The sequence below is a fragment of the Lampris incognitus genome, chromosome 14, assembly GCF_029633865.1.
Source record: "Lampris incognitus isolate fLamInc1 chromosome 14, fLamInc1.hap2, whole genome shotgun sequence".
Classification (NCBI taxonomy): domain Eukaryota; kingdom Metazoa; phylum Chordata; class Actinopteri; order Lampriformes; family Lampridae; genus Lampris; species Lampris incognitus.
This window is the reverse complement of record NC_079224.1, coordinates 14262825-14286730: the sequence shown is the minus strand read 5'-3', so window position 1 is coordinate 14286730 and position 23906 is coordinate 14262825. Positions and strand designations below refer to the sequence as shown.

Genomic DNA, 23906 nt, shown 5'->3' with positions numbered 1-23906 from the left:
GGCTGTGGTCTTATCTCACTCACATCGGGAAAGCATCCTGAAATTGTATTTTCCTATGCAATATAGTCATCGAGGGAACATTTTATGTCTGGTACTACTTTATCAAGTTGTGTAAAGAGCAGCGATGATTAAAGAACCGAGAGACGTTTGTCAAGATGCAGCTGCAGATAGCCACATAACGTGAGGAACGTGTATGTCCAAGGTCACAACACAGTCACATTTTACGAGTAATGCCCCATTCCTTTTCTGCATAACTGACCCCTGTCAATCATTAGTCTTGGAGACAGTAAACACACCCTATGCGTGGGCGTGCTAACACAATAGAGGCTAGTATTAATTCGTTGCGGGAAGAATTCTTCTGACAAAACAGCAGCTAACAAAATCAGACTGGGGTCCATTATAAGAGCAAGGCTGGCATCACAGGTTACGATGACGTCGGCCTCCAGATTTCACAGTTTACCACCTGCTCTTGGATGACTCAGAAGAATTTATATAGTATTGCAGTCCCCTTACAGGATAAACTTAAAAGAATGACCTAATACAGGGCTCCTGCTGTCTGGCCCCGACGTGAACAATAGCCAGTTTGTGCCGGGGCCACTGCACAGCGCCTTCTCGAGAATGTGTGCTACTGTTGACCGCAGCTTGAGTCACATCCTTCCCAGCTCTCCTGCGTTTACGGAATGCTGGCGCGCTGCGGGCCGATGACCTCACGGCCCGTGGATATTAAAAGAGTCGCACTGTTGAAAAGACCTCCAGGATCGGGTGGAAAGAACCATCCGGGTCTGACTCCAATCACAAGCCTTATATAGGAAACACATCCCCCCCCCTCCCCCCGGCCTCCTCCCCACAGAGCTTTTCCCCTGCACTCAGCATTCCACGCCGACCTGTGGGACAGGTGCCTCCGTATGACAACGTGTCAGCTACTTGTGACGATCCGAAGCAAAGTCACCAACTCACAATGACATCAGGGGTGAAGTGATGCAATGAGGAGCCGGTGGAAAGTACTTTCTCTAAATAGATATTTAATGACTTAAAATTGTGTGGTTACAGACAGGCGAAGGGAAGCAGGTGTTGGGATGGAAAAAGGGATTTTCAGTTGGCATTCTGTTTAAACGGGGCATGTTATGCTGGACGTACCATGCAAATTTGGCGGGCAGAAAAATCAAACAGTCAAAATGACTCTGAAATGTAAAAGAAAAAATAGCAACCACCATATGTCCAAACAGGAGGCACTGCCATGGCATTCATTAAGGGCTATCTATACATTATGCATGGGACTGATATCAGAACAGGTGATAATACAAACAGTGAATAGCTGTTTTTAATTTAAAATAATCTAACACTGAGCTGAATTTCGGGAACACAAAGCAGATATATACAGATAATCAACAAATAAGACATCTGACTACACAAAACATTGTTTTATATAAAAATAAATCACCCTATTCTGATTGACCACTGAATATGTTACTGACCTGTCAGGATTACAGTAACTTGTAAACTGACCATTGTAACAACTGCTTTTGAATGATTTGACCCATTGTGATAGCTGTACAGGACATTCCATACAACCTGGAACTGTAAAAGATGTAAACATTACTACACCATTCTTTCTATCATTGGCCTCCAATAATGGAAGCCACGCAGTAGTACAACATCAAAATCTCATCAGGCCTCGCGTAGCCAAAAGATTCTCCTCAAGTTTTCATTGATTGGAAATGAATATATGACTTAAACCAGAAAAAAACCCAAAAAACTACTGATGGTCCACTGTGTCATGTGACCCGACACCTGCCATTGACAGCACATTAGCAAGTCAACTCCGCCCCCTCTTGCTTCCACCTGCCAATAGTGGGCTGAGGCCCCGCCTACTGGGTCCGGAGCTGGTAATCTGTGGAGGAAATGGACAGACTTAATCAAATGGACAAAGAAAAGATGGAATCGGAGAGAAATCAACCGTGGGCAGCTGATGCTTTCCACCCAGAATGAATGGAATACAAGGGAAATGAGATGAGGATGTTTAGCAATTAGTGGCAACATTAGCAAAGACCAGCATGTGCAACCTTTGTAATTACACTATGAGGACCAGGGAAGCTTGATAAAAGAAAGTTTACTTTCTTGCATCTCACAGGATGTTGCCACACTGGACCTTCTCTATATGTAGCCTGTTTTGATAAAACTGCATTGGCTCAAGGTCGGTTCTCACAGTATTGCACTGTATTGCCCAACTGTTGCCCAATACCTGCACATGTGGGTACTCTGCAAAGGCATCACTGCACTTTTGACCTACCCCCATTTTGGGTGATGTAGCGCACCCATGGCAAGGCCTGGTAGCCACTCTTCTCGATGATCTTTAGGTAACGCACCTACCAAGGAGAAGCAAAGATATGATTGGTATGGAAACGTTACCCAACTTTCAAGCAACTGATAACTGACTAGCAGTTAATTTTTCACTCACTTAGTGCTTAGACCACATTTGAGATAATTATTTCTTTCCCCTAATTTTTACACAGCAACCCTAATGCAGAATAAGGCTGGACAACAAGTTTACCAGCATAGTTATCAACACACTTTGGTGGTCATTTATCAACATTAACTTTGCCCATCACAGTAGGTGTTCACAGCAGTGACCAGCGGTTTGCTTTTACAGCCTGGCAAGCGAGTTGTAAGTTTCAGTGAGAGTGGTGGTGAGGATGAGGAAGTAGTGTGATATGAGTAACACAGAAGAGGGAAGAAGCTCCTACAAAACATTGAACCCACATCTTCATAGAAGGTACAGAGCTCATTTCCATAACTGTACTCTACTATGGAAAAAGAAAAGTACGTGTCAGCACAATGAAGGTGCAACTTTCACAAGCCATCAACTGGTATTTCACCAGACCGGTGTTACCACACAGCAGAAATTCAAGAAGAACCTTCAAAATACATACTTCCAACCTGAAACCCTGGGAGAAAATGTAAGAATTTCACAACTTAGACTGAATATCTTGCTAGTCTTGTTGGCACTGTAGTAACTGGTTCATTAATACAACGCATCAACCTCTTTCAGATTAAGAATTTAGTTTTGTGTGGTATGTAACCTCATCCTGTGGGGAAAGCAAGTACCTTGGAAAAGTGTCCTTCATTGTTACCAAAACTATGCACTTAAAAAAACCCAAACAATAATAACAGACTTATCTTCCATGCAACTGTACGCTTCAACAATAATAACAGTCATCTCTGTCTTGCATGCAAAGTTGACGGAGCTTAGTGCATGGCAGCTGAATGCTTATTTAGAACAAAACTAGCAGGAATGCAGACACGCGTATCAGCAGCGTCCTTCTAATTTGGCAAAAAAAAATAAAAAAAATGCAGCGCCGTTCTCATAACGAGCGGGGATGGCAGTAGAGCCATGTTAGGGGGTTGACACCGACTCCTCTTCGGGGAGACGATGGCTCGCTCACATCTTCCAGATTCCCATTCCCTGCTGGAGCGCGACAGATGGGGCAAGAGTTTGTGGGTGGAATGGCGGCAGGACTCTGGTGAGGCCTTGCCACCGGCCGCCTTGTTATTACCTTTCACTATGCAGTGAGGTCATGGGGGGGGGGGGGCGCCGTTGCCAGCAGACACATGACGACAAGAACACAGACGTGGGATCACCGAAGTCTGCCGGCACAGCAGTTCTCTGTGAACCCGACAGCCAAACATGCATTTGGCCTGACCGTGGGTCCGTAGTCAGCAAAACGGCATCAAAAGCCATCCTCCGCAAAATATCATTATGGCTCGTAAGTTGAGAAGGGAAAATGAGGATGCTAGTTGTATCTAGCCTACTAAGTAAAGACTACATGTGTGGTCTGGGGTTATCCGGCCTTTAGTAGAGGTTACAGCCAAATAGCATTTGTTGACTTGTTTGGGTTCTCCAAATATTACCTTGGGAAAGAGTGTTGGAAATTAAACTAATAAACTAACGCTTTCCTCTCATCACCATGCAGGCGGTGCTAGAGATCAGGGGGTTAATGGCTCACATCTAGACCTAGTTATATTCCCATCTGGGTAGTTGCTTGCATCACGCACGCTTCACACGAACAAACCCCTACACTTAGTGGTGGCGTAAAAAGGAACTTTCTCATGCTTTGATATTTGCATGTGTCTAATTAAGCTGAAACACACCTCTTCTCACACGTAGCAAGTCGCATTACTGGCCGCATCGGTGGCTGAGACCCTGTCTACTGTGGCCCTGTAATATAAGGAACGGCCACTGGTGATCCCAACGGGGTTTTGATGGGAATATGCTGCTCTGCGGGTAGCCTGCTAGACCGCAAGTGCACTCGAGGGTTATAGTGAAGATCAAGAAAAGTGTTTTTCAACTGTGGGGAACCAAATAGCTGACACCAACTATAAAAGTGTGGGGGAAGCTCGTGTTTGTTTTTGATTTGACAGACTGTCTGGGTACAAAGCCACACAAGGAACGTGGGCACTTCAGCGCTGCTGCTGTTAAAGAAACCAATTTTTCCGATGCTTTATTCCGGACGCATACTTCCCAGATCCCTTGACTTCGAACGTTCACAGACGGCGAAATGCGGGTTGACCTCTGAAGCCTATTTCCGAGCTTTGAAAACACATCTGAAACGCACTTTTGGGAGCAAAATTGTTAGTTGTGTTTTTGTTTTGTCGTTATTGAATGAACCGCCCCCCCCCTCCCATTCGCATGAAGAAAGGGGATTTTCCGCCTTTGAGGCCTTCTCTGGCCCTTTACCGGCTCCATCCCCATAACATGTGCAAAGCAACTCTACACCTGCCCGTGTCAGCGCACGATGACGTATCGCCCCCTCTCTGCCTCATGAGAGCATTCTGCTCGTGTAAAGATCAGGGGAACATTTGATGGGAGGAAGGAGAAGGGGAGATTATTTCTCTCAGCTGCCCAATTACCTAGACAAGCATTCTCATACTGCCAAAACCACCCTTATTACAAGTATCATACATTTCAATTAAATTTGGCTTCGAGGTTCCCGTTTCCGAGTGGGCTGCATAATGTCCATACAACTTAATAACGTTTTATTGACGTTCAGAGGAAATGTAGCATTGCTGGAAAATATGACTCCCTAAATCTTCTACTGGAAGTCCTCCTGAAAATGGTATTAAAAGCTATGGAGTTAATGACAGAGTGCTGGCAAGCAGCTTTTTGGTCCACTTGCTGGTATGTTCCTTTAAAGTAATACTTCCATTTGGACAACCACTTTCGTTGTTATTGTCGGTACCCTAAATGGGAGTTAATGGCTGCTCAAGTGCCAAAATTCACTGCCCCGAGGAGCCGCAAGCGGAAGCACTCTCCCGCACTCGAAACATTTCAAAAATGTTAATCACTCCTAAAATTCATCATGGCAACATATTTACAAACAGGGAAACGTGACGGCAGGTAACACCGTTTTCCTCATTTGTCTTTGAGCCACATCTTGAAGAGAGCGATGTGGCTTGTTTGGGGCGGGACGGGACGGGCGTAGGTCCTTGATTGGCGGCGGTGACAGGTAATACCCCAGGAGGCCGACCTCTCCCTCTATAGAGGAGAGCATGCGGCTGAAAAGTGAAAATGATCTCCAGTGAGATGTTGACTTAAGGTTGTGCTCAAGCACACACACACAGTCTTCAAAGAGTCTGAGTTTGGGGCAAAGGCAGACGTCTCAATCTTTAGTTTTTTTTACCTCTTACTTTCCTCCTTGGTATCTTTACTTTTTCCCCCCTGCTGTACGCATTAGCCTATACCATCCATCCTTGCCATGTCATCAAAATCCATTTTTCATGTAAAGAAATATCCTCCCTGGGTGTCCGGGTAGCGTAGCGGTCTTTTCTGTCGCCTAACATGAGGATCGCCGGTTCGAATCCCCGTGTTACCTCCGGCTTGGTTGGGCGTCCTCACAGACACAATTGGCCGTGTCCGCGGATGGGAAGCCGGATGTGGGTATGTGTCCTGGTCGCTGCACTAGTGCCTCCTCTGGTCAGTCGGGGCACCTGTTCGGGGGCGGGGGGGGACTGGGGGGAATAGTGTGATCCTCCCAACGCGCTACGTCGCCCTGGCAAAACACCTCACTGTCAGGTGAAAAGAAGCGGCTGGCGACTCCACACATATCGGAAGAGGCATGTGGTAGTCTGCAGCCTGGATCGGCAGAGGGTGTGGAGCAGCGACCGGGATGGCTCAGAGAGCGGGGTGGTACAACTGGGGGGGAAAAAAAGTGGGGGGGGGGGTCCAAAAAAAAAGAAAAGAAAAAGCAATATCCTCCCTGTTCCTTTCAGGCAATAACTTTGATAGCTGACAGCAGGTCCCCAGAGACACAACATATGAAATGATATGTTGCATATATGTCCCTACATGTTGCTTATAAGTCTGATAGCAGTCAGTTAACCATGCCTCCTGGGTCTTTACGACCTCTGGTACAGGCATCACAGTCCTCTTAAATAAGGGAGTTACAGAGACCATGTCTAAAATTACCATTACAGCCATGCAACCAGCAAACGGTCTACCGACAGTGCATAACAGTGGTGCAATCACAGAAATGCACCATTGAAAACTGTATTTTCCTTAGTTTGGGGTTTGTTATGAGGCTTTTCTTGGTTAAGACAGGTTCCTGCTTTGGACAAACTTATTCATCAGTTTGTGTCAGTGTGGTCTCACAGGTCTGTCATCCTTGCAAATGGAGGACTACAGCTGCAAGAGAATATAACAGTAGAGCCATTCAAGTAAACCAAGGTCTGTAACTCCTTTAATGTAAACATGAACACGATGCCAAATTCAAAGTTCAGCACATTGTGCGCAGGTTCGTGACAATCAGAGTAGAAACTCCAGGAATTTGCCCGGTTGTACGAGGCGGTATAATAATCTGACTCTGGGGGATATTTTCAATGTCCGTGATTAAACTGGGGGAGTGAGCGCCAGGCCTGTGATGTTGAGCAGTTCTCCTCTAGTTTGTCAAACAGTATGAATTCTTTCTTCCCTCAAATGAGTCTCCACAGTCCTGTTTTTCTGATTTTTTTTTTCTGGTGCAAAGAAACACGAGATAAACTGTTGATATTGCGGCTCTACTGCCCCCTCAAGACTGAACTAGAGCCAAATACAGACAACTCTACGCAACGGTGTCATAAGAAGACAAAAAGCTCACAATCACCCTGTATCTGGACTACACAGTAGTTAAGCAAACAACTTTTATGATTTGCATATGCAGGTTGAACTGAAATCAAACAGCAAGTGCAAATAATTTGCACTTGCTGTTTGTTTTCACCTGCCACCGATACCAAACAGGTGGTGTTCGCCTCATAGGGCAAAAAGTGACCAAAAAAAATTTAAGACTATTTAAGAGTCAGCTATGTACACGTTTATGGGCAAACAGTGACAACGTATCGCACACCTTGCGATTTTTTTTCTGTCAAGGTCCATCAACCCATGTTGTGTTCCACGTGATGAAAACAAGGCAAAGAATTATTTGCAATGACTATTTGGTGAAGATACACTACCGTTCAAAAGTTTGGGATCACCCAAACAATTTCGTGTTTTCCATGAAAAGTCACACTTATTCACCACCATATGTTGTGAAATGAATAGAAAATAGAGTCAAGACATTGACAAGGTTAGAAATAATGATTTGTATTTGAAATAAGATTTTTTTTACATCAAACTTTGCTTTCGTCAAAGAATCCTCCATTTGCAGCAATTACAGCATTGCAGACCTTTGGCATTCTAGCTGTTAATTTGTTGAGGTAATCTGGAGAAATTGCACCCCACGCTTCCAGAAGCAGCTCCCACAAGTTGGATTGGTTGGATGGGCACTTCATTGAGCAGATTGAGTTTCTGGAGCATCACATTTGTGGGGTCAATTAAACGCTCAAAATGGCCAGAAAAAGAGAACTTTCATCTGAAACTCGACAGTCTATTCTTGTTCTTAGAAATGAAGGCTATTCCATGCGAGAAATTGCTAAGAAATTGAAGATTTCCTACACCGGTGTGTACTACTCCCTTCAGAGGACAGCACAAACAGGCTCTAACAGGTACTATTTAATGAAGATGCCAGTTGGGGACCTGTGAGGCGTCTGTTTCTCAAACTAGAGACTCTAATGTACTTATCTTCTTGCTCAGTTGTGCAACGCGGCCTCCCACTTCTTTTTCTACTCTGGTTAGAGCCTGTTTGTGCTGTCCTCTGAAGGGAGTAGTACACACCGGTGTAGGAAATCTTCAATTTCTTAGCAATTTCTCACATGGAATTGCCTTCATTTCTAAGAACAAGAATAGACTGTCGAGTTTCAGATGAAAGTTCTCTTTTTCTGGCCATTTTGAGCGTTTAATTGACCCCACAAATGTGATGCTCCAGAAACTCAATCTGCTCAAAGAAGTGCCCATCCAACCAATCCAACTTGTGGGAGCTGCTTCTGGAAGCGTGGGGTGCAATTTCTCCAGATTACCTCAACAAATTAACAGCTAGAATGCCAAAGGTCTGCAATGCTGTAATTGCTGCAAATGGAGGATTCTTTGACGAAAGCAAAGTTTGATGTAAAAAAAATCTTATTTCAAATACAAATCATTATTTCTAACCTTGTCAATGTCTTGACTCTATTTTCTATTCATTTCACAACATATGGTGGTGAATAAGTGTGACTTTTCATGGAAAACACAAAATTGTTTGGGTGATCCCAAACTTTTGAACGGTAGTGTATGTGTTTCAATTTTTCTGCATGTGTACATCTGAAACTAAAAGTAGCTGGAATGCATTTGTGCAGGAAAAAGAGCAGAGGTTGAATGCATGGTGTGCGAGTGTACATGAGTGTGTGTCAACAGTTAACACTTTCATGTGTGTTGCAGGGATTCATGTGTGTGCATGTCGAAAATAATAAGTACATACAAAACTCAAACAAAAGTAATAAGTGTGCGCATGTGTGTTAATGTGTGTGTTCATCATTATGTGTGTGTGTGTGTGTGTGTACACAACAAAGACCTGGATGCCAGAGGTTGTGAAGTATGGAATCTCAAACTTGACACTGATTGGTGGCTTCCCCTCTTTGTCCTCAGCCTCGACACTGGGTAGGCCAAAGTGGGCTCGCATCAAATACTCCTTTCCACCCTGATGAATAGTCACCAAAGAAATATTTTGTAATATTACACTATGTATTAGATTACATCATGCATTCTTTAGCCCACATATGATTTTTCTATAAAGACCCAAGTGTGATGCTTAAATGAAACACCCCGACAGCTGGAATTTCAAGATGCCACTCGTTCCAGTCGCTTCTTTGGACTCAAAAAGGAATTCTAGCACGGCTACAAGGCTGCTTTTGGGAAGACTCGACATTTTAAGGCATTCCGTTAAAACTCTTAAGGGTGCTTAATTGTTTGTAACCATTTGTGTAATACACATTAGTCATTGGTCTAAACTTACCGGGAAAGACTTAATGGACCAGACTATCTCGCTGTTCTCGGGAACCCACTTCACGTTACCCACAGTTGTCTTGAATTTGGGCGAGTCGGCATCAGTTGGCACGGGAATGTGGATCTCTACATTGTTGGCTGTGGAACGTCTTTTGAACTGACTCTTAGCCTGAGGAAAGAAACAAGCCGGTCAAGTTTTCTTGCGGGCTCCCACTGAAAAGAGTTTATTGCAAATAATACCAAGTTACGTACAAGTGGCAAATGTTTTCTTTGTTGTTTTAACCTTCTTGCAACACCAAGCTGGTGAAGTTTACCACTCGGGACAAGAGGAGTGTGATAAAACTTACCCATTCACAGGAATATTATTAATTTAATACAGTTTTTGTGATTAATTATTTACTTAACCTTGCCTGAATTGCAGCCCCCCACCCTTATAGTAGTTCAAGTAGGTTAACATTAATGCTAACAATTATTTGAAATTCCTATTTAATCCATGTTTAATTACAACTTCAACTCAGCTAATGTAAATGATTCCGCAAAGCTGAGGTGAGGACCGACCTTGATCATGTACTCAATCCGGCTGTGAGAGTGCTTCTCAATTACAGACTCAATCCAGATCAAGGGTTTCACCTAAGACAAAAGCAACAGTCAGTATTTACCCTCAAATAATTGCATCTAAACATTCAAGAGAAGTCAGTTTTAAATAACATGACATCGTCGCCCCCTAGTGGAAAAAGAACATAACTACAACCAATAACACTAGGGAATAAGAAATCTCCTCTGCATAGGGAACTTCATTTTCACTGAACAAGAAGATTTGGGGGCGGCACGGTGGTGCAGTGGTTAGCGCGGTTGCCTCACAGCAAGAAGGTCCTGGGTTTGAGCCCTGGGGTAGTCCAACCTTGGGGGTCGTCCCAGGTCATCCTCTGTGTGGAGTTTGCATGTTCTCCCCATGTCTGCGTGGGTTTCCTCTGGGTGCTCCGGTTTCCTCCCTCAGTCCAAAGACATGTAGGTCAGGTGAACTGGCCCTACCAAATTGTCCCTAGGTGTGAATGTGTGTGTGCCCTGTGATGGCCTGGTGGCCTGTCCAGGGTGTGTCCCCCCCCCACCTGCTGCCCAATGACTGCTGGGATAGGCTCCAGCATCCAGCGACCCGAATTCAGATAAGCGGCTTGGATAATAGATGGGGGGGGGGGGGACTACAATGACCATGATTAATTTCTTCCATGAGCAAATAGTGTTGGTTGGGATAGTCAATGTGTTGTTTTCCAGCCATGCCTGTGGCTGTGATAATGAATACTGAATAGAGAGGTGGAGTTTGAAATATATCTCACACAATAAGTTGAAATAAACTATCACACTGTGGGTAACGTTACAGTGACTTGCTCAAGACTGGTTTTGTCATTGGTTTTGACATTCTGAGGTAAAGTGACATGCTGTCTCTTCCCGCTCTGCCTTACCCCACTGTCATTTGCAAGGACCGTTAGTACTCACGTGCGTGTTCAAGCGGTAAGACATGAGCTCAAACTCCCCGTCAGGGGGGATAAAGGAAATGGTACGGTCGTTCTCGAACCGAGACAGACGCACACACTGGTGGAATTTGACGTCCTCCAGTTCCACCGATTTACTCTTCCCTCCTGCAGGAGACAATCGCACAGACGGTTCAAAATGACGGCAATTCCTGGTGCAGTGTATCAGCATTGTGTTGTGGCTGTTACCAGTGAGGCCCGAGTCAAACGAGCACTTGCAAGCAATTAATTCTGTGTGTTTGTATTAACCTTTTGAAGTAACAGGTAGGTGGGGTTTGCCACATGGGATAATCAAGGCTCAGCGTTTTTGGTTTTTACCGATTTTCACCGAAAAATACCCAGATTTTTTAAAAGGAGGAGATTGGTTTAAACTGATTTTCACCCGGATTTTATGTTCCCACGGATCCAAAAGTTGTTCCTGTTCATGTGAGGTTATGTAACAGTGTCCTCTTGTGGCGAGATTCGGCGTGATGGATGGCTTTGAAAAATAAAAACCGAAAACGCTGAGCCTTGGGGATAATACAATGAGTGACCAGGTGGTATAGCCTATGTGAGTCAAGTTAAGTGACTGTTAGCATTTTTCTGACACTGACAAGTTATCTGCTGCGATCTGATTTGCTGAATATCAATGTCATAATTTCTGCCACCTCTGCTACTGCCACTACTCCCAACAATGCTCATGACAACAGGAATAACAACATGATGGGAACTGATGCTTGTGGGTATGTTCTCGTTTTGCTTTCTCCTCTCTATTAGTGGAATACAAGTGCAGGATCAGCTATAGAACAGCACCTATCAAGAGGGTAGAAATCTGGTGTCTTCCTCAGTGACACTTCAGCAGGGCAGATGCTTTCCAAAACTCACTTAAAAGTCAAATCCTCTGGTTGAAGGACCCTATATTCACTATGTCAATACGGTGCCCTTGCCTTGCCCTGATATGGTAAACCCCACTTATCTGGTGCCATAATCGCGTTTAAAACAAAACACCGGTGATATCATGTCTGATGGACTTTGAACCAGTTCTATTATCAGTACAAGGGAACTCACGTCCAGTGTTTTCAAACAGAACCTTGTCATTAAGACCAAGTCGCAGCTCAGGCATCCCAGAGAGGAAGACGCGCATCTTAATGGAGCCGACGATCTCGCTACGAAGAACGTTGCCGTTGGCACTAACCTAGAACCAGCAGAAAATTGGAGAGAGGGCGCAAATGAAAAAGGTGGAACATTTCGATGAATAAAAGTGAAGCAATGAGAGAGAGAGAGAGAGAGAGAGAGAGAGAGAGAGAGAGAGAGAGAGAGAGAGAGAGAGAGAGAGAGAGAGAACTGGAAACAGAAAGATGGAGAGAGAGGTAGAGGCAAAAACAGAATGTGAAAGAAAGCGTGAGAAACTCAGTGAATTTGAGGAAAGCTTTGTTTATATCACACACACACACACACACACACACACACACACACACACACACACACACACACACACACACACACACACACACGCGCGCGAGATCTGCTTGACACACTGCCTGAAGTGTGACGCACATATGGAGGAAGTTTGCAGACACACTGCCCGGTATCCCTTGAGCGACAGTGGACTTTTAAAAGGACGAGTTCCTACCAGGAGGTTGACAGATTCAATGACGTCCAGGAAGACCTCGTTCTTCCTGTACTTGATGCCCTCTGACCTCCAGGACACGGCATTAGTAACAGTAGCAGGGGGACGTGGGGCACCAGTGTCCAGCTTGTGTCCCTCCTGGGTGATGTATCTGGAAGATGAAATGTAAACAAACTCAGATGGGGCAGACAAAAGGTAAAAAATGACTGTCTGGAACAGCAGGACTTCAAGAAGCACCACAGAAGGACAGACACTTGCATGACTAGTGAGGAAGTAGTGTCCCAGTTAAGCCATTTTTAGGATATTCTGTTTCTTTCCCCCACGTTCACAGAAAAGGAAATGTGGGATTTCATGATATATTAAGAAACTGACAGCTGCTGTTGCTTTATAAACTGAACATCAGCCTGCGATTCGGTATGGCCAATTCGGTGTATTTGTAGGAAGTAGTGAAAGTGGTCCAGAACCACTTTGATTACCTTTCATTCTACGTATGACCACAACTAGGAGGAATACTCACTCTTGTAGGATTTTGCTGTCAGTGGTTTGAGGATAGCCGAAGTCCATCAGCTCATCCATCAGCTCATATATGATGACAAAGTTATCTCGGATGCTTTCCTCCTCCAGTTCTTTGAAATACTCTGAGAACACCTGAGGAGCACACCAACAATTTTAAAAACCTAAAACCCGATTCGCCACTAATGTACATGGCTTTAGAATTAATGAGGTAAGTTTATTTAAGTTAAAAACGTAAAATGTGTAATCGTACCTGGACAATTTTGTACAAGAAGGAGAAAACCAAAGAGACACTCGCATTTTTCTTGGATGTTGCAACCACTGGCAGGATGTGTTAAGAAAAGGGGCTGCAAGTGTGAACATACATGTCAAAAAGTGTCAAGTGGTTGGTGGGGTTCTCCTCTAAAGCAAGGGGCAGATCTAGTCCCCTGTATGGCAATGTATGTCAAAGTAGCGCTCTTTTTTTTTGGGGGGACCCCCCCCCCTTTTTTTTCTCCCAGATTGTATCCGGCCAATTACCCCACTCTTCCGAGCCATCCCGGCCGCAGCTCCACCCCCTCTGCCGATCCAGGGAGGGCTGCAGACTACCACATGCCTCCTCTGATACACGTGGAGTCGCCAGCTGCTTCTTTTCAGATGACAGGATGACAGTGAGGAGTTTCGCTGAGGGGGCGTAGTGCATGGCAGGATCACGCTACCCCCCCCCCCCAAGCAGGTGCCCCGACTGACCAGAGGAGGCGATAGTGCAGCAACCAGGACACCTACCCACATCCGGCTTCCCACCCGCAGACACGGCCAATTGTGTCTGTAGGGATGCCTGACCAAGCCGGTGGTAACATGGGGATTTGAACCGCTGATCCCCGTGTCGGTAGGCAATGGAAAAGACCGCCAGACTGCCACGCCACCCAGACGCCCCTGTCACACTAACTTGCAACAGGGGCACCAAAAAAAAAAGAAGAAAAGCTTATTGGCCCTGTTCCCCAGCCACAATGTCAAAAGAGAATTACCACCTTAAGGAATTAATGAGGCGTAACAAATCAGATGACTTGTCAGCTGACGTTACAGAGAAAAATAGCAAAGTTTCCCTACATTCTTTGGTCTTAGAGTGGATATATAAGTCTATACACCCCTATTAAAATGGCAGATTTTTTTGTGAAGTAAAAAAAGAAAACCAAGATGCATCATGTCAGAACTTTTTCCACCCTTCATGTGAAATGGCAGTCTATAAAAAAGTGAAAAACAATCAAACATTTTACGGGAAAAAACAAAAAACAAAACTCACAACAACCTGGTTGCATAAGTGTGCACACCCTTTTATAATTGGGGACGTGGCTGTGTTCAGAATTAACCAATCACATTCAAACTCACGTTAAATAGAAGTCGGTAGACACCCGTCTATTAAAGTGACTGGGATTAACCCCAAATGAAGTTCTGCTGTTCCTGGAGGACCTTTCTGAGGTGGGGGATGGCGTCTTTGAGTCCCGGAGTGGTGAATGTGGAAAACAGAGTATGGCGAGTGAGTCGGAAGAAGATCAAAGAGAATGGACTGAAGTAAGATCAAAGAAGGCAAGGAAGAAGAATTAGGTATCCAGTCACAGTGAGTCGGAAACCCAGAAAGATTCCAAAAAAAAAGAAAAAAGAAAAAAAAAGAACAGGAAATGAGAGGGAAGAGTGGAAAGTAATCGTAGAGTTCGGAGAACAATCCAGTAACAAGTTACATCCAATAAAGCCCATGAAGGTTATTAATCAAGGAATTGGACCGATTAAAGAAGCTAGATTTTCAAGCAAAGGAAGGATGTTGGTAGAAACAAAAGATCGTCCAACAAGAAAAGATACTGAACATGAAGGCCCTGAACGGAGGTCAAATTAAAAGTCATCTCCCTGGGGCAAACTGCAAGCTATGAGAAGTGATTAGTGGAGTCCCTTTAGAAATCAGTCTGGAAGACCTCGGGAATAACATCACAGGGGGAAGAGTGAGTGTAGTAAAGCACCTTCCAACTAGATATAAACGCTGGGAGATATGGACAAAATCAAATATCGAAAAAAAAAATTGGATTCCCCCCACCCCTTTTTTTTTTCTTCTCCCAATTGTACTTGGCCAATTACCCCACTCTCCTGAGCTGCCCCTGTTGTTGCTCTACCCTCTCTGCCAATCCGGGGAGGGCTGCAGACTACCACATGCCTCCTCCAATACATGTGGAGTCGCCAGCTGCTTCTTTTCACCTGACAGTGAGGAGTTTTGCCAGGGGGACGTAGCACGTGGGAGGATCACGCTATTCCCCCCAGTTCCCCCTCCCCCCCCGAACAGGTGCCCCGACCAACCAGAGGAGGTGCTAATGCAGTGACCAGGATGCATACCCACTTACAGCTTTCCACCTGCAGACACGGTCAATTGCGGCCGTAGGGACACCTGACCAAGCCAGAGGTAACACGGGGATTTGAACTGGCGATCCCCGTGTTGGTAGGCAACGGACTATACCGCTATGCTACCCGGACACTCAAGTATCAATATTTTATGACCAAATACCTCCATCGATATTGTGGGGAGGACTATTGGTGCTTTTACAAAACATTTACACAATCAGATTTTTGATAAATAATCATCAGTAATAACTATATAATAACTAAGTGGGTAAAGGCAAATAATAGAACAGCGAGAACAGTCTGGTAACTTCAGAAAATTACATCTCTTTACTGTAATGCAGCCTTTAAAACCAGGAAAAGACAACACTTATGTCATATCACGATATTACTATACCCAAACTCCCAGACGGTATCTCGTCTCACATCATGATATCAATATAATATCAACATATTGCCCAGCCCTACTAGATAACGGGGTAAAATAGTTGATAGCTTGTCTGTTCTCTTTCAGTTTCAAGGAACCATGCTACAGAAGGTAATGATCGGGTGCATGAGTTTCCCTGTCAGAGAACGTGGTGCCAAGCCATTACAATGCTTTAAATGTCAAAGGATTGGGCATGTGGCAGATCAGTGCAAAGCAAAACCAAGGTGTACCAAATGTGCTGGTGAACATGAATATGGCGGTTGTTTAGCGGATGCTAAGTTGAAATGTAACTGTGGTGGGGAGCATAATGCTGCTTAACAAGGACCTTTTTTCTCCCAATTTAGTGGCCAATTGATCCCTATTTTAATTCAAACACCCACCCTCGTATTGCATGCGTTCGCCAACTGCATCTCTCCGGCCGGCAGTCTCGAAGGAAAGCGCCTCCCCACTTTCGTGACAAGGCGAATCCAAGCCGAACCACTGTTTTTCCGACACACACAGAGACGCATTCACATGACGAACACAAGCCGACTCCGCCCCCCTCCCGAAGACAGCGTTGCCAATGATTGCTGCTTCACCGAGTCCGGCCATAGAACATATGCAACATTTTAAATGATAAACCAGAAGTATTCTGCATCTCAGAGACTTGGCTGAAACTATATCTTGACATTAATATCAAGGGTTATAATATAAGGCAAGCTAGAGATGGTGGTCATGGAGGGGGATGTGCAACCTTCATCAAAGAAGGAATCTTATGGGAGGGTATTAATTAATCACACTGATACAGAGGTAGTAGTTGCTGAGATTTTGGATTTAGGAATTACAGAGGTTTGAACAAGCAAACAAAGTAATATGGTGTGGTGACTTTAATGCCCACAACACATATGGGGAGGGAGGATAATGGATCACAATGGACAGACAGAGGAACTAATAGAGGTAAAAGGATTGGTTTCTTTAAATAATGGACAAGGCACTGGGATTAATTTCAGCAATGGAGTAGAGTCAGCTATAGATCTTACCTTGGTGTCCAGTGAATTAGCTGGTGCTAGTAATTGGGAGGTGCTAAAGGATAACATTATTGGCAGTGATCATTATCCAACTGCAGCTAAATTTGATATGACTAATACGGTTCAGCTAGATGGGATCATGAGATGGAATTTAGATAAGACAGATTGGAGGAAAGTTACTAGTTACTGTAATTCAGAGTTCAGCAAGATAGTCATGTCAGGACAAGTAGATGAAATGAATGAAAACGTTATCGCAGCTATAATAAAGGAGGCATCGCAAACTATTGGAAAAGTACTAGTAAAAACAAAGTTAAGACAGTGCCATGGTGGAATGAAGAATGCTCTGAAGTAATTAAGCAAAGAAAGAATTTTTAGAGAGTTAAAAGACATTCTCTACAGAGTATAAAAAGGCCTAAGCAGTAGTAAGGAAAACAATAAAAAAGACGAAAAGGTCATACTGGAGAGGATACTGTTCCAGTATCGGAAGGATAACACCATTAGATATCGTATGGGGAGTGATAAAAAGGATGAGGGGAATTAAGACAGGATAAGAATCTTCCCGTGTTAAAAAAGGGGAGGGAAAGCTTGTGGGGAGTGGTCTGGGTAGCGCAGCGGTCTATTCCGTTGCCCACCATCACAGCAATCGCTGGTTCAAATCCCCGTGTTACCTCTGGCTTGGTCAGGCGTCCCTACAGACACAATTGGCCGTGTCTGCTGGTGGGAAGCCAGATGTGGGTATGTGTCCTGGTCGCTGCACTAGCGCCTCCTCTGGTCTGTCGGGGGCGCCTGTTCGGGGGGAGGGGAACTGGGGGGAATAGCATGGCCTCCCACGCACTACGTCCCCCTGGTGAAACTCCTCAATGTCAGATGAAAAGAAGCGGCTGGCGACTCCGCATGTATTGGAGGAAGCATGTGGTAGTCTGCAGCCCTCCCTGGATTGGCAGAGGGGGTGGAGCAGTGACTGGGATGGCTTGGAAAATAGGGTAATTGGCCAAGTACAATTGGGGAGAAAAGGGGGAGGGGGGAATTGCTTGTGAGAATATGGAGAAGGCAAAAATGTTAGCCAAGAATTTTGTTAAAATCCAGTTCAGATAATTTAACAGAAGAAGGCAAGATCAGAAGACAGTAGATGTTAGACAGACATCCTAATGTGTATGAGAAAAGGAATGAGATTCAAGAGTACAGCAGATGCACCTTCCACCATTCGTGAGTTGAAAAGGGCCCCAAGTAAATGTAAAAGGTTGACTCCTGGAAAAGACAGTATATGCTACACAATGTTAGCCAATCTGTTTGCGCTGGCAAAATCACTAGGGCTGTATAATAAAGTCTGGGAGGAAATCTGGGAGGAAGGCAAGCTTCCAGTAGTGTGGAAAGAAGCGGTTATTTTTCCCAATCAAAAAACCTGGGAAAGACCTTACCTGTCCAGATAGTTATAGGCCCATAACCCTAACATCATTTATGAAAGACCATGGCAAGGATGATAATAGAAAGACTAACATACTATATGGGGGGGGGGGGGGTGACCTATTTGCACATGTCAGAGTGGATTCAGAAGAAGGCATACTATAGACCCATTAATATGCCTGGGATCTAACATTAGGAAAACCCAAGCAAATAAAGAGTATGATAGCTGCTTTCTTGATGCAGAAAAGGCATATGACATGATGTGGAAGGAAGGTCTTTTAATAAAATTAGATAGCATGGGGGTTGGCGATAAAGTGTATAATTGGATAATTGATTTCTTATTTGGTGGGTCTATTCGGGTTCGTGTTGGGAAATCATTTTCAGGGAAACATCTAGTCAAAAATTGAACCCCTGAAGGCAGTGTAACTAGTCTTCTGCTGTTATTGATCATGATGAATGATATCTAAGCGAGCTAGTACAGATATTGGGAAGTCCCTTTTTGCAGATGGTGGGGCAATTTGTAAGAGGAAGGAATATAGAATATAGTGTAAAGAAAGTCCAGGCAGCGATCAATGAAGTAGAAAACTGGTCTCTGATCTGGGGATTTAAATTATCTGTAGAAAAATCTCAAACTGTCCTTTTTACGAGAAAGTCATTGAAGACATTTGCCCATAACTTTACAATCAAAGATTAGGACGAGTGAAAACATTAAATTTTTTAGGATTATGGTTTGATGTATTGCTCAAATGGAAAAAAAATCATATTGGCAAAATAGAAGATAAATGCAAGAAAGTCTTGAATATTATGAGATGCTTGACGGGCATTGTTTGGGGGAGCCAATGGACTTGTTATTAAAAATATCTTTATTGCTTTAGTTAGATCAGTTCTAGACTTTGTATTTGGATTAGCTGCTTGTACACCTTTAAAGAAGTTGGACAGAATTCAGGCTCAAGCATTGCGGTTGTGTTGCGGGCGAGTCAAGTCAATGCCTCTGTCAGCACCTCAGGTGGAAGTTGGGGAAATGCCTCTTCGGCTAAGAAGGGAGCAATTAATGGCCAATTATTGGGCAAATTTAATAGAAATGTGTTGGGAAAGCAACAAAATCAAAAAGGAGAGTTTTTGAACTTTATTAGATATAGCTAAGGAATTAGAAGTTAACAAGTAGGTCATTAGTCAAGCTGTTTTAATGCCAGCTGTTCCACCATGGTTACTGGCTCAAACAATAATAGATTTCCGCATTCAATTTGCAGGCTTATGCGAACACTATATTACATGGGAGGTATGGGCACATATATTTACTGATGGATCTAAAAATCCAGAGAATGGAAAAACAAGCAGTGCATTTTACGTCCCAGAGATGAAAGTTAAGGTGACCAAGAGAACAACTGACCAGATATCAGTTTATGCAGTTGAACTTATGGCAATTTTATTCTCTCTGCAATGGATAGAGGAAATCAAACCTCAAGTGCAGCCCTGGTTAGTCTCAAAAATACCTCTTCATGATTTGTATCAGATTCAGCAAGAAGTCAGAGGGATGGTCACTAGGGAATAGTAGGACAGTGTGCCCTGTTAGTAGGATTAGACTGGAAAACACTAAATTAAATCCATCTCTACACCTCATTGGGAAACATCCAAGCGGGACATGTGATATCTGCAACCAATTTGAGACTTATTTTTCTTTGTCCTTAATATGCAAATAAAGGATAGTTATTAAGGAACAAACTGGAATGTAAATGGATTAAGCACACAGACCTCAAGACAATCTTCACAAATGGATCTGGAAATTCTGCTTTAAAGCATGTCTTCACCTACAAAACACAGGATTGATGATAAGGCTATAAGAACAATGTACCACGAAAATTGGTGGCGGTAATGCGCCGCCCGGTTGCAAGTCGCCATTAAAAGAAGAAGTATTTTCCTGACATCTTCTTGGTTGCAAAAGCCATGGTCCACAAAGAGCTTACAATGCATGAACAAGATTGCATTGTTAAAAGGTATCGATCAGCAGAGGGGTACAAAATAATTTCAGAGGCATTAGATATACAATGAAACACAGTGACGACAACAATCATCAACAAGTGGAGAAAATATGGCACAACAGTGACACTACCAAGAATAGCACATCTCTCCAAAATTGACAAGAACACAAGGAGAAGGGAGGCTGAGGAGAGGCCTACGCCAAAATTAAAGGAGCTGCAGGAATTTCTGGCAAATACTGGTTGTTCCCTACATGTGACAACAAGCTCCTATATTCTTCATGTCTGGGCTGTTTGGCAAGACGGAAGCCTTTTCACAAACACACACACACACACACACAAAAACAAATATCCAAGCCCGGCTACATTTTGCAAAAAGATGCATCTTATCTCCTGAAACCATGTGCAAAAATGTGTTATGGTCTGATGAGACCAAGGCGGAACTTTTTGGCCACAATTTCAAAAGGTATTTTTGGCACAAAAACAAGACAGCACATCACTGAAAGAACACCATACCCACGACGAAGCATGGTGGTGGCTGCTTTTCTTCAGCCGGAACGGGGGCTGGAGGGAATCATGAATAGCTCAAAATATCAAACGATTGATGCAAAACCTTCAGGTGTCTGCTAGAAAGCTGAAGATGAATTTAACCATTCAGCACGACAATGACCCCAAGCACACATCCAAACCAACAAAGGAATGGCTTCACCAAAAGAGGATCAAAGTTTTGAATGGCCCAGCCAGAGCCCAGACCTGAATCCAATTTAAAATCTGTGGGCTGACATGAAGAGGGCTGTGCACAGGAGATGCCCTCGCAATTTGATGGATTTATACCGTTTTTGTACGGAAGAGTGGGAAAATGTTGCCAAGTAAAGATGTGCCAAGCTGATAGAGTCTAACTCAAAATGTCTTGAGTGCTGTAATAAAATCAAAAGGTACTTCAACAAAGTATTAGTTTAGGGGTGTGCACATTTGTGCAGACTATTATACGCTTTTTATTTTTATTTTCCCCAAAAGGGTCCGGTTTTTCACTTAAATTTTATCGGTTGCAATTCCACATTAAAAAGGTAGAAAAAGATCTGACATGATTATCTTGGTTTCATTTTCTTTCATTTTCTTTTTTTTACATCACAAAAACCTGCCATTTTAACAGGGGTGTGTAGAAATGCTATATCCAATGTAACCAACGCCTAAGAGAATAAAGCCAAGGATACAGTAGAGGTTGTTGTGTTTGATCCACATGAAGCGGACTCCCCCATGGGACAGGATTGGAGATAAAGTACCCTCCTCCTCTTTATCCATCAGAAGGGTCATGAAGTGCTCAATCTCGGACATGTCCACATCTCCACGGTAGTTGCGGCACACCAGCACCTGCAGGAAACCGTTCATTCATAAAAATAATGGCCATTCCTGCGCTAATGCACAGTGTCACTTAAGTAACAACTTTATTATTATTATACAAATTTCCTTTAACTTCATGCCATAATACAACATAATAAGTGGGCGCACCCATTCCTTGGGCCTAGGGTTAGAGTGAGGTAGAAGTTTATTTGATGGATAGTGCCTTTCTTAGGATGTGAGCTGTTCCAAGTAGTGCCATCTTCTGTAGTTCTTATATTCTGATGTTACCCGGCGGGATCCGTTGGGTGTATTTCTCCATCCCTTTTTTTACAAGTCCCAGGGCTCCTATCACTACTGGTATTGTTGTGGTTTTCATTCCCCACATTCGTTCAAGCTCCATTTCAAGGTCTTTATATTTTGACAGTTTTTCATTTTCAGTTACTTTTACTGAGTTGCTCCTTTCATTCGGGATGGACATGTCGATGAGTAGGCAGCTTTATTAGTATTATTATTATTATTATTATTATGTACGAGGGCCATGCAAACTGTGAGACTACAATGGGTGTCACCAAAGGGCTTGACACTTGTCATTTAGCCTTGAGTGGACACTTTTATCCTCATGTCGGAGTAGCCGACCAAAGTTATAATCACACAGCTGGTTTTATCATTAACTTGTGCTACAGAGAAATGCAGCCTAGAAAACTAGCCAGTTCGGTGGCTCTATCCATACAGTCGTCCAACCCTTTCCTTGCAAACTGAGCCACATCATAATCTGTCATGATGTGGAATGCTAAAGGCTAGCTAGCGTTAGCGCCTCCAGCCCCGCTTACCTTTCCTTTTAAATCCAACACGTACACCGCGCTTGCAGACATCTCGAACCAATTCTTCTACCGCAGCAGCGGCTGATCGAACCCACTTTACACTAAATTATGGATGTGGGACTAGATTCTAAATGTAAGTAATCACTTTTCAATCATACTGAAAGGAACAGACCCTTCCCCGCTTTCTACGCTACTTGGTTATCTTGCTAGCGCCCTCTATAGGCTAGGAGGTATTAGTAGGCCCGTGAGTGTGTGCGTGTGTGTGTGTGTGTGTGTGTGTGTGTGTGTGTGTGTGTGTGTGTGTGTGTGTGTGTGTGTGTGTGTGTGTGTGTGTGTGTGTGTGTGTGTGTGGTTAAGTAAGTAGGGCAATGTCTCCATCCCAGGGTTTTGCGAAGCTCATCAGGCCTCCTTTCTCAGAGCCACAGAGTCAGAATCGGTTTTATTTGGCCAAGTATGTGGAACTTGACTCCGGTTCTTCCACTGCTCTTCATGTACTTACACTGAATAGACATACAGCTAAAACAAAGACAACAAGGTAAACATAAACATCTAATGTATATTATAAAAAAAACAATAATGACGTTATAACAGAAAGACCATAGTGCAGGGTGCAAAGATGCTGGAATAAATATGTTAACAGGTTACTTTGAATACATGAGGTAGGCGGACCTGACAGAATATGCATGTGTACAATACACAGTATATACAGCATGCATAGAATTATTTTTGACAATGATGATATTTTAAAACTGTTTAAACTACAGGTATATAATTTAGTATTTATAGATATACTGGATGTTTAGTGTTACAGGTATTGCACGCAGGGATTGTCTCTTACACTGTATGACTGTTTTAAGTGTTCATCAGAGTGACAGCCTGCAGAAAGAAACTTCTTGTGTCTGGTTGTTTTGGGGTACAGTGCTCTGTAGCGCCTGCCAGAGGGGAGGAGTTGGAACCGGTTGTGACCATGGTGTGATGGGTCTGCAGTGATATTTCCTGCCCGTTTCCTGAGTCTGGAGGTGTGTAAGTCCTGAATGGAGGGCAGGTTGGCACCAGTGATTTTCTCTGCAGTCCTAACTGTTCCTTATAATCTGTGCCTGTCCTGTTCGGTGGCCGAACCAAACCAGACAGTGATGGATGTGCAGAGGACAGACTGGATTATTGCAGAGTAGAACTGGATCAGCAGCTGCTGAGAAGGCAGGTTGAACTTCCTGAGCTGATGGAGAAAGCACATCCTCTGCTTGATGATTGTGTCTGTGTTAGACATCCACTTTAGGTCCTGGGAGATTGTGGATCCCAGTGACCTGAAAGTTTCCACTGCAGACATGGTGCTGTTGAGAGTGTTTGTGGGGGGGGGGGGCAGTGTTGGGGGGGCTCCCCCTGAAGTCCACTGTCATCTCCACAGTTATGAGCGTATTCAGCTCCAAGTTATTATAACCGTGCCAGAGGGCCAGCTGTTGATCCTCCCGTCTGTATGTTGCTTTCTGAAACCTGTGCTGACACTAGATGGAGTAAGTGAACAGGACAAGGGCT

General features: G+C 43.9%; 1 protein-coding gene across 1 annotated transcript; it reads right to left on the bottom strand.

Moving 5' to 3' along the window:
* Positions 1–1021: 1021 nt before the first annotated feature.
* Positions 1022–22554, bottom strand: ap1m1 (adaptor related protein complex 1 subunit mu 1). The gene is made up of 12 exons (XM_056292967.1): positions 22383–22554; positions 21426–21582; positions 13290–13357; positions 13041–13171; positions 12527–12674; positions 11962–12088; positions 10880–11022; positions 9944–10015; positions 9396–9554; positions 8955–9080; positions 2291–2366; positions 1022–1891 (listed from the first exon to the last, which is right to left on the bottom strand). Exons 1-12 carry the CDS (start codon positions 22422–22424, stop codon positions 1869–1871), a joined length of 1272 nt encoding a protein of 423 aa, XP_056148942.1. The 5' UTR covers positions 22425–22554; the 3' UTR covers positions 1022–1868.
* Between the last annotated feature and the right edge of the window lie 1352 nt (positions 22555–23906).

Coding starts and splice junctions, on each gene's coding strand:
- ap1m1 (XM_056292967.1), bottom strand. CDS start 22,424: ATGTCTGCAAGCGCGGTGTACGTGTTGGATTTAAAAGGAAAG. Junction 13,358..21,425: donor CAAACACAACAACCTCTACT/GTATCCTTGGCT, acceptor ACATCCTGCCAG/TGGTTGCAACATCCAAGAAA. Junction 9,555..9,943: donor GGATTGAGTACATGATCAAG/GTCGGTCCTCAC, acceptor TTCTTTCCTCAG/GCTAAGAGTCAGTTCAAAAG.